The sequence below is a fragment of the Geospiza fortis genome, unplaced genomic scaffold, assembly GCF_000277835.1.
Source record: "Geospiza fortis unplaced genomic scaffold, GeoFor_1.0 scaffold54, whole genome shotgun sequence".
NCBI lineage: Eukaryota > Metazoa > Chordata > Aves > Passeriformes > Thraupidae > Geospiza > Geospiza fortis.
Genome location: NW_005054301.1, coordinates 900274 through 919313, shown reverse-complemented (window position 1 = coordinate 919313; position 19040 = coordinate 900274). Strand labels below are relative to the sequence as shown.

General features: G+C 39.8%; 1 protein-coding gene across 1 annotated transcript in view; it reads right to left on the bottom strand.

Annotated features, from left to right (window-relative positions):
• KCNK10 (potassium two pore domain channel subfamily K member 10) overlaps nt 1-15413 on the bottom strand; it is a 56969-nt gene extending 41556 nt beyond the window's left edge. The window contains exons 1-3 of the mRNA XM_031065011.1: nt 15363-15413; nt 14947-15200; nt 14041-14098 (exon numbers count right to left, since the gene is read on the bottom strand). Coding sequence (XP_030920871.1) covers nt 14041-14092 — 52 coding nt within the window. The 5' untranslated portion in view covers nt 14093-14098; nt 14947-15200; nt 15363-15413. The remainder of the gene's footprint in view (nt 1-14040; nt 14099-14946; nt 15201-15362) is intronic.
• Nucleotides 15414-19040: the final 3627 nt, after the last annotated feature.

Genomic DNA, 19040 nt, shown 5'->3' with positions numbered 1-19040 from the left:
AAGTTGCTAGGAAAAAGTAAAGCAGGGAAAGGTATTTTAACCTTTGTCCTTATTTCTTACCACCCAGATCTATTTTAATTAGCTATAAATCAAATAAACTTTCCCCAATTCAAGTCTCATTTGCCTATGATAGCAATCTCTAACTGGTCTCCCTGGCTTTATCTCTGAGGAGGAGGAGTGAGAGCGGCTGAGTGGGCATCTGGTAGCCAGCCAAGGTCAACGCACCACGGAGAGTTTGCACAAGTGCAATAAAGATGAGGACACAACTCAGACTGTATTGTTCAGCAACGCTTTTCCTCTGAGTCCCACCAGTTACTTGCATATGGATTTTGTGAAAAAGTCATCAGTCCAAGCACTAAGAATATCAATGTATAGATCAGGATTTAAAGAACAGTGATGAACAGGAGTTAGCTACAGAGGGAGTAAACAATAAGGCATTTTTGTCCTCTACTGGAGCTGTGTCAATTTGGAACAAAAACATTCATTTGTCTTGTTGAGTAGATTTGATTTTTTCACTTTTTATTACCTTTCATTCTAGTTTTCCCTTCTCAAACATAAGCATTTTATTTCACTCACTTTCTACACACATTTAAGAAAAATGGATGCCAGGAGCATACATTTTCACATAAAGCTAAATGTCAAATTGATTAAATTTTTCATGCTGGCAGAAGTCCATGCGTACGTAACCAATGAGGTACCAATACAATGTGATGCCTCTGAAAATCCTAAAAAAGTATAAGAAAACCTCAGTCTTCTTGTAGATTCTAAATGGCTTGAAATTGGGTGCTGGGTAAACCTGACAGGTTGGATTACTTATTAATCTAGTTGTAATCAGTTTAACAAGTATGCAAAAGATTAAAAAGTCTTTGCAATTATCATTCCCCTGAGCTATGCCATGTCCCTCTGCTTTGTGAGGCTGTTGTAAAACTCTGCTATTCTATAATTTAGCAATTCTGAACCTACTGTCCCTAAAGAGATAGAAAAATGTATGCATCAGCACATTTAATTTTAGTCAAGAAAGTGTAGTGAGAGAGGAGGATCTGAATACCATTTTCATACCATCCTATTTCTGAAAGACAGTGCCATTTCTAATTGTGAATGTTTTAAAGCACAGAAGAATGGCAGTTCAAACATCTCACAGGAGCTTTCAAAACAGGGAAAGGCAAAACTCACAGTGGTGGTCTAGGAAAATAAGAAGTCTGAAGGGATAAAATCTAAGTGCCCTTAACCGTATAAACCCCAGAAAATCTCACTATGCCAATAAGTTTGTTCCTAAATTAGTTTTTGTATATGTCCTTATTAATAGTCAATGCAGTCATCTTTTCAACATCACACATCAATTTCCATTGAGTTTCCAAGGTATTTGCTTAACATAAATGAAAATGCTGTTTAGATTATATGTAAAAGGTGAAGTGTAATCTCAAAAATTAATCAAAAATTAAAATAAGACATGGAGTAATTAAAGAGAGTGATGAATTCTTTCCTAGATCTCTTAAGAACAGTGCATGAAATAACTGATTAATCTGTACCAAGGAAGTAGGGGAATATATATTAGGAAAAAGTCCAGCTACAAGGAGAGCCAAGCATGGGAACAGCCGTCAATATATTGAAATGAGCTTTATTGGAAGTATCTAAGAACACGGCATAAAATCACCTGCCAGAAACTGTCAGTGTTATTCATGTCCTGCATATCCCTATGAATCCAAGAAGAAAAGCTACCAGTGAAGTGTAATAGAGAAAAACAGACTAATATTTTCATATTCAACATCCAGAATATGTTAAAAAAACCCCAACTACTGAAATGTTAAAGGTATATTAAAAAATTAAATAAATAAAAATCATTCATCTTGACAATCTAGTCTCAACTCCTAGCAGGAAAATGCTCTTGAAATCCTGCTCCTCCCCTTCAATGTAAGATAGTCGATCACACCTCAACATTCCTTTTTGCATCAGTTGTGCCAAATCTCATAGCATTTCACAAATAATAGACACTGAAAAGAAACAACACTGTGTGCCTCACATAAACACTGCCACTGAGAACTTAGCAAATTAATGAAATTCAAGAGTAATTTCAAAAGCTGATTAAACAAGCTCTTTTTCATATGTGCATCAAGAAGGTACAATGATTTTTCATCAATGTATTAGCAAATTTTCAAGTTCTTTTAGGGGATGTCCTCTTTTCCACTATATATTACAGAATGCCATTCTATCAGTTACAAAATTAATGGACAGCCATAAACCAGATTATTTCTTTTGTTGGTTATAAAGGAAAAATATGATGACCACGTGTAAGCTGCTCTAAATAATTATTTACAAGAACTTCCAGATTCTGAACCAGTCTCTCCTCTGTCAGAACTGCAGTCTGAGCATACCCGTGAACTTAAAACAGACTGCCCAAGAGTTAGTCTCTGCAAACGCAGCCTTAGAGCTCCTGCTACTGAGGCTATGCAAATGTCAGGGAAACAACAGGAAGCCCAAGGCTGCATTGAGTAGGTATCTGCCAGGACTTATCCACTGACATTAAAAAAAAAAAATCTGCAAAAGTCATGATCATGGGATGCTGGGATACTTTCCCCTCCCTCCTCCCTCTCCCAGGCACTGCGCTATTCTAATGCATACGTGACAGCTCACTGGTCAAAAGAATGGATGTGCTAAGGCAGGACATGAACTCCAGGAATAGCTGAAAGCATCAGGGTTTTTTTCTTGTTTGGCTTCAGGACAGCAGTCCTCAGGGGGGTTCCTAGCTAGCACTGGCATTTGCAGGAAGATGCACTGCTGCTGACACCATTTGTAGCACTACTTACAGAGCTGCCAAGTCCAGACGAATACTTGATAGAGGTTTGTCTTGTGCTGGAGTGAGACTGTACACTCACTGCTGGAGGGCTGTTTGGATTTTGTTTCCCTTGCTTTTGCCTTCTCTCTCTCCTGACCTCTCTTCTACCCTGCCCTCCTCCAAATCCATCCATCTGCTCTTGTCCCTCACTTCTTTCCAACCGTGCTGGCAGCATGGGAGGTAGCACACCCCTACCTCCCTGTTCAGTTCCTCTACTCAGCACTACCCTTCCCACAGCCCCCAACACCTGAGCCCATGTCCATGTGCGGCAGGGTTCATCAATGAACTTCATGAGAATGAAAAATTGAGCTCAAGAGCATTACAGTGAGGAGCAGGAAGAACTGAGGGGAGATTAGAAGTGATTGACAGGGGCAAGTCCCAAATATGGAACCATCCTGCTTCAAGATTGGTGACTGTGTTTGTTCCAACACATTCATTGGCAGCAGAGCTATTATCAGCTTTATGAGGCTATTTATAGAGAAACTGAATACAGAGAAACCCATGAAAAATTCTCACCTTTCTCTTCCTGAAATAAGACTAAAACCAATAGATCATGCTAAAACCTGTTTCCCTAGCAATAGATTGGTAATTCTTGCTCCTGCTAAAATTGAGAGTTCTAGTTCATACAGGTCTCTGCTCTACCAAACAGGAAGCAAGTGCTTTTGGCTCAAGATCTTCAGGTGTAGAGATGACTTTATGAAAAAGAGTTCCTGTCAAAAGAAATGACCATACCATTGTTTTTCCTCATTAGGTAACATATAGAAAAACTGATTTTTTGTCAGTATGGTACAAGCACCAAGGAATAAACAGCTGCTCTCTGGCTCTCTGGAGATTTCACCCTTCAGCGAACAACAGACAGATTGAATATGATGCTGCTATTTATCCATAATCTTCTTTTTACAGACTAAACCAAAATTTCTCATTACATCATTATGTGCTTTGTATGAATCAAGTTGTTTAGTTTTCCTCAATAGGAAGTGTCCCAGGATTCCAGCAACATTTAGGAAGAGTCTGAATCTCCCACCACAGGTTTTCAGTGTGTTCCTCTTTAAAGTACTCACAGGATGATCTAGGGTCAGAGATTTTGCTGGGATCTCCCAAATATTCTGTCTCACAGAGTCAGAAAAGAAATTCAGCCAATGGTCTAATGGCCAGACCAAATAGTCAAGGAAACCTAAGTCTTGGAATTTAGCGTAAGAAGGCCTGTGTACAAAGGGAAGGACTTTCTTATTAAAAGAAACCTAGGGGTAAAGCAATCAAGTGGCAGAGACAACAAAGCAAAGATTCGTGCTGGTCTTCCTAGAAGGAAGCTATCTAAGCTATCTACATTGAAATATGATTAATGCTGGCTGTCTGCCAGAGGTACAGCCTTACAGCAGAGTGAAGGAATTCATTGATCATCTCAGTCATGAGAAGGGGACTTTAGCAGCACCACTGACTGGACATCAGGCTAGTGGTGTGTCCCCCAGTCTGACTACTGCATAGGAACTGTAGAAAAATACTTCAAATTCAAGCAAATCTCATTAGCATTTCAATTAAGTGATAATTTCTCAAATTTTCTGTGAAACAGCAATAAAAGTGGATTTTTCTATGTGCAAGGGTCAGAAACCTTGTAAGAAGCACATTGCTTGGGCTGCTTTTTAGTTCATGGTACTATTTGTATAACCTGAGGATCCAATCTATTTTGTGGTCTTAAGTTCTTATATACATTAATACTCTTAGTTAAAGTGAATGAAAGCTTCCCAATACTTTAAAAACCTATTCTGGAACAGGATGAAGAATACATATAAAACAGGTAGGACAAAATTAATCAGTGCAGAAAATATTTTTCATAAGGAATAAAAAGTTGCTGGTTGAAACATATTTATTCAGCATAGGCATTTTTATATCCTCTTATTCTAAATTCTTTATAATACACACATTTTTCTTTTACACTTTCTGTGTGTAAGTCAACAGAAACAACCCTTGTCTCATTTCTTTGCTTGGCTGTAACTTGGATTACATCCCATTAATCTGTCAATACAGATGTGGTCAAATCGATCAGTGCAGCCTAGAGAGAATCTGCTGACCCTAAACTGGACATTAACTGAAAATTCTCCTGGCTCCAATAACCATATTTGCCTATAGCCCCCTAAGCCATAGAAGGTTCTTAGAAACTTAGAATACCCTAGAATTTCAGATACCTACTTATATTTAGCTGCTTTCTTCTCCAACTAAGTCACACTCAAATGGTGTAATTCAGTTGCCTATACCACAACCAAGTGAGAGGTTATGGGATAACCTAACTGGCCTTAAGCTGTGCTCCAGAAGGGCAGAAGTCTCCCTTAGGTCTATTATCACATATACCAGGCCTATACAAATATCTCAGCTACTTTAAAGCCCCTTAAATATCAGCAGATGCCTATTTTTAGAAAACTGAATCAACAAAAAAAAGTCTGGAAGCAATGAGAAATTCAGGTCGCCAAGTTACATGTCCATATATCATTGTAACTCAATAAACAGACTCTATTTCCTATGAAGACAAATTAGGCTGTAGGATCATGAAGAAGTGATTCTGAGGTGGTTTCTGCAGCTCCCATGATTGCTGCAACTCAAGGCCTCTCTGCCCAATGTTTTCCTGTGCAATCCAAACTTAGCAATGTTAACATTTAAGTAATCAGTGATAGATCTGGGTTAACCTAGAAGAACATCTTTGAGATGTTCCTGCTGCTTCCTGCATTTCAGCTGGGAGCTTCTGCTGTACCATTTCTTTCATAATACTTTCATCAATGGGGTCTTTCACACACAGTAGTTAGTGACTGTCTTTTGTTTCTCTAAGATGAAAAGCTGAAATTTGAGAGGTTAAAAGCCCTGGACAAGCTGTCAGTATGTATTTTCTGTTTTCAAATCACACTAATATTATTATATTACAGTATCAAGTAGGAAATCATTCAAACACCCTTCAACAACATATCACTGAATCTTCAAAAACTCAGTGGCACAAGTTGAAGTTGCCAAAATCCAAAATCTTCATCCAGTAAAGTCAGTGGCATGTTGTTTTTTCTTCACGGGGAAGAAAAGATGAGTCAGTCCTGCTGGGATATGAACATATGGCTCTAACAAACCTAGGGACTCAAAGCCTGGTGCTCAAGGCACTGTGATGATCCTATAGGACAGTGATACCATAATAACTTGTATTGCTTTCCAAGAAGATTTTTTAGGGTGTTGTCTTTTGTCATCCTCTGCTAGCAAAACAGTCTATTGTCTTCAGCAAAAAAAAAGTATCACACAGTCCTGCATAATACACAGATTACCAGAAAAAGATGAGGCAATTTAAAGTTCTATTAAATGCATCCATTTGGGGACAAAATAGAGGAACAAAAGGAAGAAACATTAAGTGTGTTTCTCCAATGAAAGACTAGTCAAATAAACAGATCATTGTCTAAGACAGATACTTAATTCATGAGCTAAAAATATTTTGTAATATGTCCATGAGATTATTTATAATGTGATTTAGTTTGAGTCACAGAAGAAGAGCTTGATACGTGCCTGTGGCACCAATAGAGAACACAAAGATATTTCAGGGTTTTTTAAAATATGAACCATGATATACGCTTACTTCTAAAAGTCAGAAATAACAACATGTGCTTGAAAACAGTGAATTCTAGTTGAAGGCAGACAAACTTATATTTATGTCCACACATTTATTTTCTTTTCACTGCATTTTCAGCCTTACCACAGGTACACTCTGTTCATTCAGCATTTTCTGCACTTCTGTCAGCAGATTTGACCCTGTCACACTTTGTACCCACTCTTTTGTAATCCATATTTCCTGAAGCAACTTATTTTGTCTCTCTTTGTTAGGTCTTTATATCTTTTCAAATACCTTCTAAAATTTCAAATAGCAAACTCTCACAAAATGCTAGAAACAAGTATGCCTGGATTTCAAAAAAGAAATTGAACCACACCCAGATTTTGCAATAGATTACTATTCCTATTCAGGACTCCAGATCCTAAGTACAGCATGTTTCAAGCCCTTTCATATGTGCTATATCTCACACCTCTGGTCACAACTCCAGTTTCCAGCAGGATGTTTCCTTTCCATTTTAAAAGTAGAAAAATAAAATTAAGCCAGGCTTGTGCATTCTCTTCCACCTTTTTATTCTCTCATATAGGTTTTGATAACATATTCTATCACCCTACTAGCTTTCATTTCAACTTCCAACACCACGATATACCCACATTGAAATTTCTACCCTAACCTCAAAATTGCACCAATGTTCTCCTACACTCATCATATTTTAGGACAACTGGATAACACATATTAACACATGTACTTGAGACATTTTGCCAACAGTAAGATTTGTAATAGCATATGGATTGATTAGCAATTAAAGAAAAAGATGAAATCTGAATTCTTGGTTTCAGCATTCCCAAACCAAGGAAAGAGTCTCTAAATTCTGTGACTCATTAACATGGTAAGAGATACATAGTTCAGTTTTGAAGTATATTTTTGTTTAAATACTTTGAGTTGATATTTGATTGTGAGAAAAGCAGTCCAGAAAGTATGTTTGGAGAATAATAGTGGTCCATGGACTAAAAAGCATTGGTACTACCACACTGAAGTACAAGGGTGTAGGATATATGCTGTTCTCACCTGTTATTTTATCTCATTGGGGTAACCAGTGAGAACTGCATGGCACATCATTTATGAAAGTCAGCAGGTTCATCTTAGAGCAGGTTTCCCATTACATTATAGACAGACTACAGAAGTATAACCAATGTCTCAGGAACTGGGATATAAGCAGCCTCAGTTTGACAAAGACCAGGTCCCGGGATGTTTTTAACTCCTACAGAAAACAAAGACCAGAGATATTCCTATGAAAAGGGTATTTTAAAAGGTATTATTTAGCCTTTTGCTGAATGTCACTTCTTTTACATAAAACTTCTATATAAAAAACAGACAACTGTTCAGCATTCATATTCACTGCTTTGGCCTTTGCTATTACACTGAGATTATTATAAAATAAAGATTAGGCCCTTGCATCACACTGAGGTCTTTAATAATCTACCTTGAATACTAGTGTGTTGCTTATCCCTTTCTTACATCGACCTCCTCATTTTTCCCTTCCCATTTCTGCACTCCAGGTGCTTACCCTATTTAGAGCACAACATCTAGGGCCTCTGTTTTCCCAGTAATTCCAGGCACTCCCTTGCTCTTAACTTAGTAGCCTGCGGCAACAACACAGTTCTTTAAAAATGAAAAATTGCATTTTTCTCACACTGAAGTGAGTGGTAAAAGTCCCAGCTCTGGATTAAATAAAGAGGGTAAGAATTAAACTGTATCGCCATCTATATGCACTCTTCTGTCTGAAGCTGATATAGTCCACACACTAGCTACATAAATCCACATAAATGCCAAAAGCTGAACCAAAACCTGCCCAATTACAACTGGTATCATATATCTTCATCCCAAGAGCAAACTCCATCACTTCAGGTAGCATCAGTTTTTTCAAGAGTTGCCCAAGGGACTTTTCTGTCCAAAAGCCGTTAACAGATTACTCTTGTACATACACAGCAAAAAAGAGCATTGGTATTCTTCACTGAAATCAAAATCCTGTCCTAACCTCTCCCACTGATGACAATTCTATTGCTCTTTCTATCTTAGACTTACAGCTTCCTATTGCCTTTGATTTTTTTCATTCCCTTTTCCTTACGCTACAGATGACATCTTAATGATACCCTGCCCTCCATATTTCTTACCTTGACTAGAGTTCAGTCTTCCTTCACTACTCTGAGAAAGCTACTGTCAAGTCTTTTGCTCTGTCACTTTTTTACTACTAATTTAACTTTTCTGAATCCTTCGTTTCACCATTACCAGGGCACCCTAAAGACAACAATGAGAAAACCAATAGCTGTCTGCTGTCTTTCTCTCCTCATAATTAAATTGTATCTTTCTATTTTACACTGGCATCCACAGTACTCATCCATCTTCTCTGCAGGTTCCACATAGCCTTCAGTAAAGTTCTGATTTTTTTATTCTCTTCTATTTGTTTTCCAAACTCTTCAAATTTTCCTCCTTACTTTATTTGGCACGATTGTGCCTGCACCATGCACTTCCAGGAGTGTCCTCCTGTTTGTACAGTTTATATCCTCCTTCAGACATCTCACTTAAATAAACTCCCTGCAGTGTTCTACAATCCATATGTACTAGGCACAGCAGTCCCAGTCTATCAGATGGGTGGGTAAGTAGCCAATATGACTTTGTGGTACAATTAGCACAGGGTCAGTACCCTCTGACCATGGGTCATTGGCAGGGATCAGACCTAATTTTTCATACATTACATCCTCCCAGAACAGCCTTCATCTACTGAGCTAGTAACAACCAACTTGCTAGTGGAGAAAGATATTGTCTAACTCACAGTTGCATTCTACTCCTTTTTACATATCTCCTTGAAAACAGAGGAGAGAAACACCTTTAGTCTACTCATCTCTGCCTTTCTAATCAAACAGAGGAGAGAAACACCTTTAGTCTACTCATCTCTGCCTTTCTAATCAAGTTTACCTTCTGCACTGGTCTCTTCAAACAAAAGAACAGAAAAAGCAGGTACCACAGCAATTTGTAACATTTCACCAGCAGCATCAATTTAATTTGTACTGAGTATGGATCTTGAAGATTTTTCAAACAGTCATCAAGGGATGGTCCAATTCTGATACCTCATACCTGATACCTGCATGAAGGCACTTGAGACTCAGCTCATTGTCCCACACATAGGTGTCCAGGGCTGCTTGAGGTGTCTCAGATCTGAGAAATCCCAAGGTCAGTGACAAAGAACCTATGGAAGATTTGACCTTCTCTGAAGTAGCAGCTGGGGAATATCAAAGGTGTTTAGATACTTCTAATGGGAAACTCAATTGGCTGTTCAGTGTCTGTAAAGAAGCATAAATGATACTGGTTTCCTCTAGCTGTAAAGTGCAGAGACAACCTTATTTCTTAATTGATGTGATCTGTGTATGATGACAGGCTGTTTTGCTCCCTCCTAATTGTTTTAGCATTTAATTGCAATGCATAAGCTCTTCTTTCAATAGCAGATTTTAGATTGCTCTAAACAAGTTAATTATATTTCACAACACCCTTGTGCATTAGGGAAGTATTAATATTCCTGTTTTCCAGTCTAGGAAAAAGGGAAGACAAGAAAGGGTAAGTGGCTTCCTGAAGGTTAAACAGCAAGTCAGTAGCAAAATTTGAAGAGAAACTCCAGACTCTCAACCACAGTTTTTATTTCCCACAGACCATTAATATCCGCACTAAATGTAAGGACGGTAATAAATACATGATTTTAGAGTTTCAAACTGCAAACAGTGCATTTGTGAAAGGATGCAGGAACTTGAATACAAACTTCAGAGTTCCAAAACTTTAGTGTTGAGGTAAACATTGAGCTGGATATCCAAAAAGCTCTGACAATCCATATCGCTACAATGACAGCAGAAGCTGCAGGCACAAAGGAACAAACAAGACTGAATTCCATTTGCTCCCTGCTATGAGCATCACAAGACATCCTTCTCATGAAAAAGACATCTCATCCTCACCCTAAAAGATAGTCACACTCGGGGACAACTTCTAAGCATATTTGAAGCTGTCTCATCTATCTTTTTTCCTACAAAGAAACACCAATATTAAGCAGATAATTTTCAGGGAAAAAAAATTATATTTCTGTAACATCCAGCTGTCTCAGACAGGATGAGGGACACACTCTGTTTTGGGTACTATATAAAAATACACGTGCAAAGACATGAGCTAATTCAAGCACAGAAAACAGGTGGGTGTAACAAACAGCAGGAGAATTGCAAGAAAGGAGAGATATGAACAAAAATTATGAGAACTGAAGTCTTCATATGCTGCTAAAAATCCAATCTTATATTCTGGAAAGTACAGATGAGATTTGCACCAAATGTGAGAAGTGACAATAAGAGGTTGGCAGATCAAATTATTCCACCTGTAACACAAAATAGCAAGCTTGTTTTTCAAAACAGAAGGGCAGGTACTGTGATATCATTTACTCCTACTCAACATGTCTAGTGCTCCCTAAAACATTCTTGAAGTACTTGCTTGGGGTTTTTTTAGTCATTTCTTATCCTATTCATTCACTGAATATTAATTACATGGTTTTAATCAATATATATCAAATTCTAGGGCATATTTCACATTGGAATGTTAAGGCCAAGTCCCAATGATTTTTGTGATTTAGTTTCATCTGTTTGTTAAAGGCTTCATATAGTTTGATTGCCTGATGTAGTATGGGGACTTCACTGTAGGAATCCAGTCTTAATGCTTCCAGATTTATGAAATATTTGGTTTATCTAGAAACCACACTCAGCATTTACCTGTAATATAGAGATATACTTTATGCTCAAGACACATGAAGATAATACACAACATGATAAAGTCACAGTTTCATCTCCAAGCCCTGCTTGGACCAGTTTAATGGCTAAGAAATCAGGGTCCCATCACCTGTCTGTCAGACCATTCTTCATGTCAATTATATTCTTTTAAACACTTTCTCTCCACAAAGTCTTTATGGTATATTGGTCTTTGCTGATGCAAACTGAGAATACCAGTTCTGTGCCAGAAGAGAGTCACCAGCAACCCCTAATCTATTTATCTATGTAAATATTTATAGCTTAGTCAGAATTATGGAGTAGAACATTAATTCATTTAAATGACTATCATTTGACTTGGGTTCAAACCAGCAATATCACCAATTCCAAGCCAGCCATATCTCCAAAAAAAGGGTCCCAATGTTTAGAAATGTGTATCATTTCTAGAAAATATTGTATGGAATAATCAGGTCTAAACAGTCTTTGAGATACCATAGCCCTTACTTATGTCCTTGCTTGCTTGCTTGCTTGCCAGGAGCATCAGTTGATCTATTCCAAATACTGTTAGCACAAGTTATCACAATTCCTACCAGACAAAAGTATGGAAACTGCATGTTTTCTGGCTGACAATCAGAACAGGGCACAGTCATAAAATACACTCTGAAATGAGCCTGGTATTAGAGTGAGAATGTTAACTGGACATGAGCTGTGCTCTAATACTTAGGACTCTTTGCATCCCTTCACCACCAACTTTCTACACATTGATTGTTGTGTCTGAGAAAAGCTACTTCAGCTCTTAATTCCAGAGATACCCCACAGGATGCAAAACAGAGCATCATTCTTGTACATGCAGAGAACAGACTGTAAGTGTGATTGTAAATCAAATTCATTTTAGAGTTTTTAGTTATTTCACATAGATCATTGCTAACATTTATATCTACATAAATATATTTTTGTTTCAAAAATAACAGAACTCTGATCTACTTTGTCTTCTACACTCATAATTCTTCAGTGGGACTATGTGAGTACAATGTCACTGCACTGTTCCTCTGTTGATTAAAGGATCGGGCCTTTGACAGCTCTTCCTTGCCAAATTGCCTTTTTTCCATTACACCAAATTTTATCTATTTTCTGAGTCTCTTGGAGAATTAGAAAATAACTTTTTTTGCTTCCTTCTTGGCAATACATCAGCATCCTTTCTGTCTACCTAAAAAAGTCAATACACTGAGGGTAAATAACAGGTAGGATTCTGAAATTTTTAGCAGGAGGAGAGGAAACCTGCTGGGTTTGGGGTCTTTTAACTGCTACAGTACTATGATTTTCTCACATTAGTAAATTGTGGCCAACCACCTGTTGGATCCATATGCTTTAAAGCTGATTGCCAAGCAAAGGAGCTGCACACAGAATGCCATCATACATCCTCCTATGTGCCTTGTTAGAGAAAAGAAGGAGAGAGACTTTTGCATTAAAAGACATTTTATGATTCACAAAATGGATTTAAATTAAGCTGCAGCAAACATACATTTAGAAAAGCACCTGGGTAGACAAAGTTTTCACCACAAAGAATTTAGACCCTAGAGTACGGAATATATTGTTATTTAAATAATCAAATCTCTGTTAGCACTACTACCCATGTGCTCATTAGAAAGATGAGGGCGGAGGAGGCTGATGTGTCGATTTCAGCCTTCACCTAATTAAAGATGTACTAAGGCTTAAACTAAACCTGAATTGTGTGTACAGCAGATTGTTCCCCTGTATTCCTTCTATAACATGAAAAACAGCTTCTAATGTTTCATTTTGTAAATGTGAGGGCACGGAGGATGACAGGCAAATTGACCACTAAAACCAAACCTGTGGAATAAAGAGGAATAATCAAAGCCTGTATTATCACTTCATAATTCCTGCAAGCACTGCTGTACAGCAACTGGCTGCAAGCAGTTCTGCTGCAAACCTGAGCAATGGCTTCAAGTTCTTCTGCTCCTGTACCAATGCACAGAAATATGACACACCAGTATACAAATTACCAATAGAGTTTTTTCAGTCACCTCTGTAGGATGCAGATGAACCTCCTCCCCATGTCAGGCAAGGAGCGCATTTGGCTATGGTTTATTTTAAAATACTACTTGGATCATCTTATTGAAAACCACTGCACTGGCGTAAATCTCATTCCACCATCACACAAACACATTCCCTAAGATTGAGACCAAATGTACCTATGTAGTTAATCAAACTATCCACTTGGGCTGATCAGTTGTTAATAGGACACAGTAAAGAGTGTAAAGGTCCCTTTGGGCTCCCTTATTTAATGTGTCATTTTATACCATTCAGACTAAAGCTCTGTCCACGCTAAAGGTGATATTGCTGCGGCATTCTGCTCCTGCCAACAAACACGTGCCACTGAGGACCTCTGAACAAGCACTCCCATCTGTGTCCACTCCTGTACCACCCATTTAGCAGAGACAATGATCACTAGAAACAACAAAGGAGCCACTGATAAAACAAACAATGCTGTGAGCCAGAGATCACTGCCATGCCAGCCAAGTTTGCCTTGAAAATACTCAAGAAAAAGGGAGAGGAGGAGGCAAGAGAGATATCAAATATAAAACTGTAAAACTTGTACCTAGAAGAGGTTTTAGCCATGCAGCCACCCAACCCCACATCTCAGTAGCGTTTTCTAATGCACTGCTATAGGATTGAGTAAGAAAGACTGAGCAGTGCTCATGGAAAGCAGACAAACATCGAATGCCTCCTCCCATTTGGAGTCACATAGTCTGCTACGAGTCAATAGACACAAGGAATAATAATAATTGTTATTACGGTAGTAATGATAGTAATAGAGAATCACCAACCTTGAGGATCCCAGTTCACCTGTTTTCTTGGAGTCTCGATTGGAAATTTCATCGCTTCCTTTTTGCAAAGGGAGTAAAAAGAATTAAATAAATTCCCAACCTTCCTGTCTGATGCTGCAGTCAAACAAATTAATTTCAAATTATAGGGAGCCTGCGCTGTTTGACAGAGGGAAACTGGTGGTTGCCAAGGAAAGAAATACACAAATAAATCGAAGAAGGTGGGGAGGGGCGGGCAGGGGAGTGGAGCGGAGGGGTTTGCAGGCACCCCAGCACAGAGAGGGGTATGGACTGAGGTCGGGAGAGAATCTGGAGGAGCAGGAACGGAGCAGACTGAGGTAGGCAGCGGGTCCAGGGTGCTGCTGGCTCCTGGGGAGGCTCCCGCAGCTGCTTCGCCCCGTCCACCTGCAGATGTCAGGGTGGCGGGGTCCCCGCTGCAGCGCGGCCCCTCTGCTGCGCCCACCCGAGGGGAACCCGGGCTGGAAACAACGCAGGCTTGCAAGGATCGGGGACTCGTCCAGCCCCCCACGCCCCCAGAGACACCTCCCACACGTGCACAAGCTCCCTGGCCTCAGCCATCCCCCAAAAATGAGCGCACCTCAGCTCAGCCCCGGGCTCTAGAGGGGTAGCAAAAGTCAGCCATGGGGGGGGAGCCGCAGCAGCGCGGCTGGGGCGAGGCAGGGGCGAGGCTGGGACCACCCCGGCAATGCAGCTGTGCAGCCTGGCTCGCCCAGGAGAGCCGGAGCAGGAAGAAAAGGAGGAGGAGGGAGCCACCCTATAGCTTTGGAGGGAATTCACGGAGCCCCTCTCTGCACTGGCATAAAAAGGGGGTGGGGAGAGCCTGCGAGTCCCTTTGTAAGGGGCAGTGGCGGGTGCCTAGGGAGGGGGCAGGCTCCGGCTGGTACTCACGAGGAATCCTTCCCGGGAGGGGAATGCAGCCTTGTTTGGCGGAGTTTGCAGCCGGAGACACGCTCGAATAAGCTACGAGCAGCAGTAGCGGCGGCGGCAGCACATGGCAGGAGTACGGCAGCATCCAGAGGCTCTGCAGCGCAGGGGGAGGGGAAGGGCACGGGATCGTCCGAGCCCCCGCAGCCTCTGGGGACCAGGACCGGGTACCCCAAAAGCCAGGGGACCCCCGCACCCCTTTCTGTCCCCGATCCGCTCTGTGGACAGGGACAGACACTTCGCGTCAAGGCAGTGCCTGGCACAGCGGGGCTGTGAGACGCGGCCAAGCTGCAGGGAGGGGGCAGGAGGCTGCATGTTCCTCGAAGCTGCCCTAAGCTGTCAGGGGCCTTCGGGGAAACGGAGGACACTTGTGCAATTACCAGGCACTTGTTTCGTTCCAGATCTGCATTCTCCCTCCTCTTCCTCATTCTCCAGGCTTTTCCCTCAAACCCAAAACAGGCTAGTAGCACCAGAAACGTTTCCACTTCCAGTTACAATACATGCCCCAGCTCCCCTCCCTTAGCCAGGAAAACAAAACCCCAGCCCCTCTGCGGGCCTGAAGGAAAACTGTGTGAGGTTAACCCTGTCCTGCCTATTCTCTTTCACAGTGGAAAGCAACTCTTTGTGTGAAGGGGATCACCTACAGGGAATGCTTTAGTGGACAGATCCATAGATTCTCATTGCCATGGTCAGAGACCCATACCAGAATTAGTCCAGAGGTCCATAGACCTTTTGAATTTTCAGGAAATGTGGTTGGGATCTAAACCTGATGCCTGTGATAATTTGTGCTCTACTTTTTTCCCTGTACTTTTTTTCTCAACTGCCCTGTTTCTGTTTTTCTTTTCTATCTGTTGCTCGAGGTTAGCTCTGAGCTAACCTTGTGAGACCAAAAAGGAGAAATCTGCCCTGACAAAGAAAAAAACCAAACCCAAAGCAGTCCAAAACGTGTGACTCTCCTTGGGAAACTCTTACTGTGAAGACTGGCACACTCTTTTCACATCTACATTGTGAAACTAAATTCATGCTTTCTTCTAGTCTTTGTTCAACCCTAAACAGGAAGAGGAAATCAGTACTGGGGAATCCACACGTTCATTTAGTTGTGGTGTGCAAGGTCCTGTAAAGCAGCACATAGTTTGAAGAAACTAGATGCAAGTAATGCATCAAGTTTTCTTGGGGGAGGTGCTAGGAGTCTCTCCTTCCCCTAATCTGAGCACCCCTGTGGCTCTTGTTTTGTGCTGTACAGGAGGAGGAGGGAGAGGCTGCTCTAAGGGAGGACATGGTGAGAATGATAATGAGCCTGCTCAGTCAGATTGAATTTGAGATGATTGCAATGATGACATCAGTAGCAGAAGGTATTTCCTTTGCAAGCAAACCACAATGCATTCTGAACACACCTCGGGATTTCTGTTGACATTACATCTGCAAACTGAGTGGGAACAAGAGTGAGGGTAGGCTTTGCTAATTGTGCTGTGTAATCACTTGAATTATGGTTACAGTAATAACCTAAAAGGCTTCAGAAGCTTTCTGAACCCCCAACAAGACAAGTTATCAAATATGTATCAATAAAGAACAATTCATGTATTTATACACACACATGTATAATATATATATGTGTATAAATAACTTTTCCTTAGCATGCAGAAGTTTCCAGCTTACTGGCATCTTCCTTGTATATTACCAGGGAAAACCTAACATAAAGACAAATATTACTGAACTGTGTCACCCTAACCCAAGCACTACCTTATCCCTCCACCATAACTATCAGCAGTTAACTGATGAAGTGTATTCTGCCACAGACACCTGTCCACTGAGAACTCACCTAAGATAAACAAACTGAAACAGTCCACTGATAAGCTGACAGCATTAAATTCCTGCTAAGACATGCAAGAAGTCTATAGTCTGGAGGTGAATCCTTCAGGTTTATTACCAGAAACACATCCTGATTGCTACTGGCTAAAGAAGAGGAATTGTCATGAAAATGACATGATGGAGACATCTCACAATTGTTTGACTTACTGTAAAACTAAATAGATAATAATGACACAATACCATATTCATGTTTCTTGTATCCCCTTAATGTTCCCGTATTCCCAAAAAATGTCTGTAAACTCTACATACTTGCTCTAGCTTTATGATTGAGAAACCTTGTGGCAAATCAGTTGTGGTCTATCAGGTACATAAATGCATGACATCATGTAATTGTTTTGCAATTTTTTTTTAAATCATATTATGATTGTGGAAAACTTGCTCAATTATTTCAATGCCTCAAACCTGCAATTTTATTGAGTGGGCCAATTTATTCCCAAAGTAACTCATTTAAAATCAATGGGGTTACTCCAGAGATAAATTTGGCATCTTTCACTGACAGCACAGCTGCTGCATGGAAACGTAACTATTATCTTATGCAAATAAAAGGCCTTTCACCCCTCAGTGATGTCATATTCTTATGACAGGGAGAACTGGTGCCTTGAAGCTATAGTGTTTCAAGCTGTTACTCTGTCAACTTTTATAAGCTAAGTGGATTCAGTAGTATTTAATATTTAAATGAAAGATTACCAAGAAAAAAAACCTATTTTAGTACCTGAACAAGAATTTTCAGGATTTGACTGGTCTTCCTAAAATCTTACTTCTCATTCAGGCTTTATTGTTCAGACTTAAAATCCTCAGAGCTGAAGTTAGTTGAAAATCAGTGCATTACAGGGCAGGGCCTGTGACAGTCACAACACAAAAGATAAAAGGCCTTCTATTACAAGCCACCTCATTGAAAAAAGAACAAAATGCTAAATGTCCTTTTACTGTTCATTAGTAATATGGTGAGTGATTTAGAAGTGAAATTGGTGTAATTCAAAGAAAGGCATAGAAAAACAGATGAATAAATACCTCTTACACCCACTTGAATCTAGTGAGCAGGATTGGGAAAATAACTTGACCCTTGATAGTAGACAGAAAACATCTGTAACTTGTTTGTTCCATTTCTTAAATGCTCTGAAGAAATGAGGCAAGGCTAGATGGAAGTCTAGACAGTCTTTTTCTAGACTTAACAATGTACTCATTTGTGTATATAACTATTCAGTTTATGGTTACCTATATAGTTGTTTGAAATCTGGTGTTTCTAATTGTGAAGATTATTCTTCATTCAGTTTATTGGCACAGGAGTGCTGTTATTTACACTGAGACCGAGAGCAACTCAAGTGAATTGCATCCTGTTCTTTATATTCTATTGACCCATCCTGCAATAGTATTCATTTGGATGAGATCCAGTGCAGAATCCTTTTATAATTTCTTTATTCTACAGGAAGCTTTCTGTCAAGGAGAACATTTAAAGTCTCCTCTTTAGAATAACGTGAAAACTTCTTGTTTAAGTAGTTTTCAGAAGGTTTAGTGTCTTTAGGAATCAGGGAGTTAACTAAGAATCAGAACTATGCAAGGAAAGGAAACGTTATTTTTATTGTCTATTATTGCATGGAGTTTCTTATCACTTTTTAAGCTACAACATGAAGTGCCATGTTTTCCTAATTTCATGGATTAATGATCAGAACAGAAAATGTACTCATTGGCAGAAATTATTTCAATGAAAACGGTGAATCTGCCTGAGGAAACTACACATCAGCATTAAACTATGCTGGGATGGTACCACAGCCTGTCTGCAGTTCCTTTGGCCAGTGACACTAAACAGAATTCACTATGATCCTGCTTCTCACATCCTAACACATCAATCATCTAAATGCCAAAAGAGGACAGGGGGTACCTGGTTCACAGTTTGTAATCATCTTCACCATTCTTGGCTCTTTTCTGGTACCCATTCCTCATTAGCCAGACTCCTGCTTTCAGACACCTTTTATATCAGTCCCTTCCTATGGTCAGCAGGGACTATAGTGTAGTAGTTCCCTCACTTTTTTGTTCTATTTGAAAAATTACATGCACATTATTAGTGTATTGGTATCATGCAGATTTTTTTGCCTTGTCAGAAAATATTAACTAAAGCTGCAGAGTACTGAGTCTGTCTGAATCCACTTACATCTATTTCACATTAGTCTAATTTGACTCCAGTTCAATTA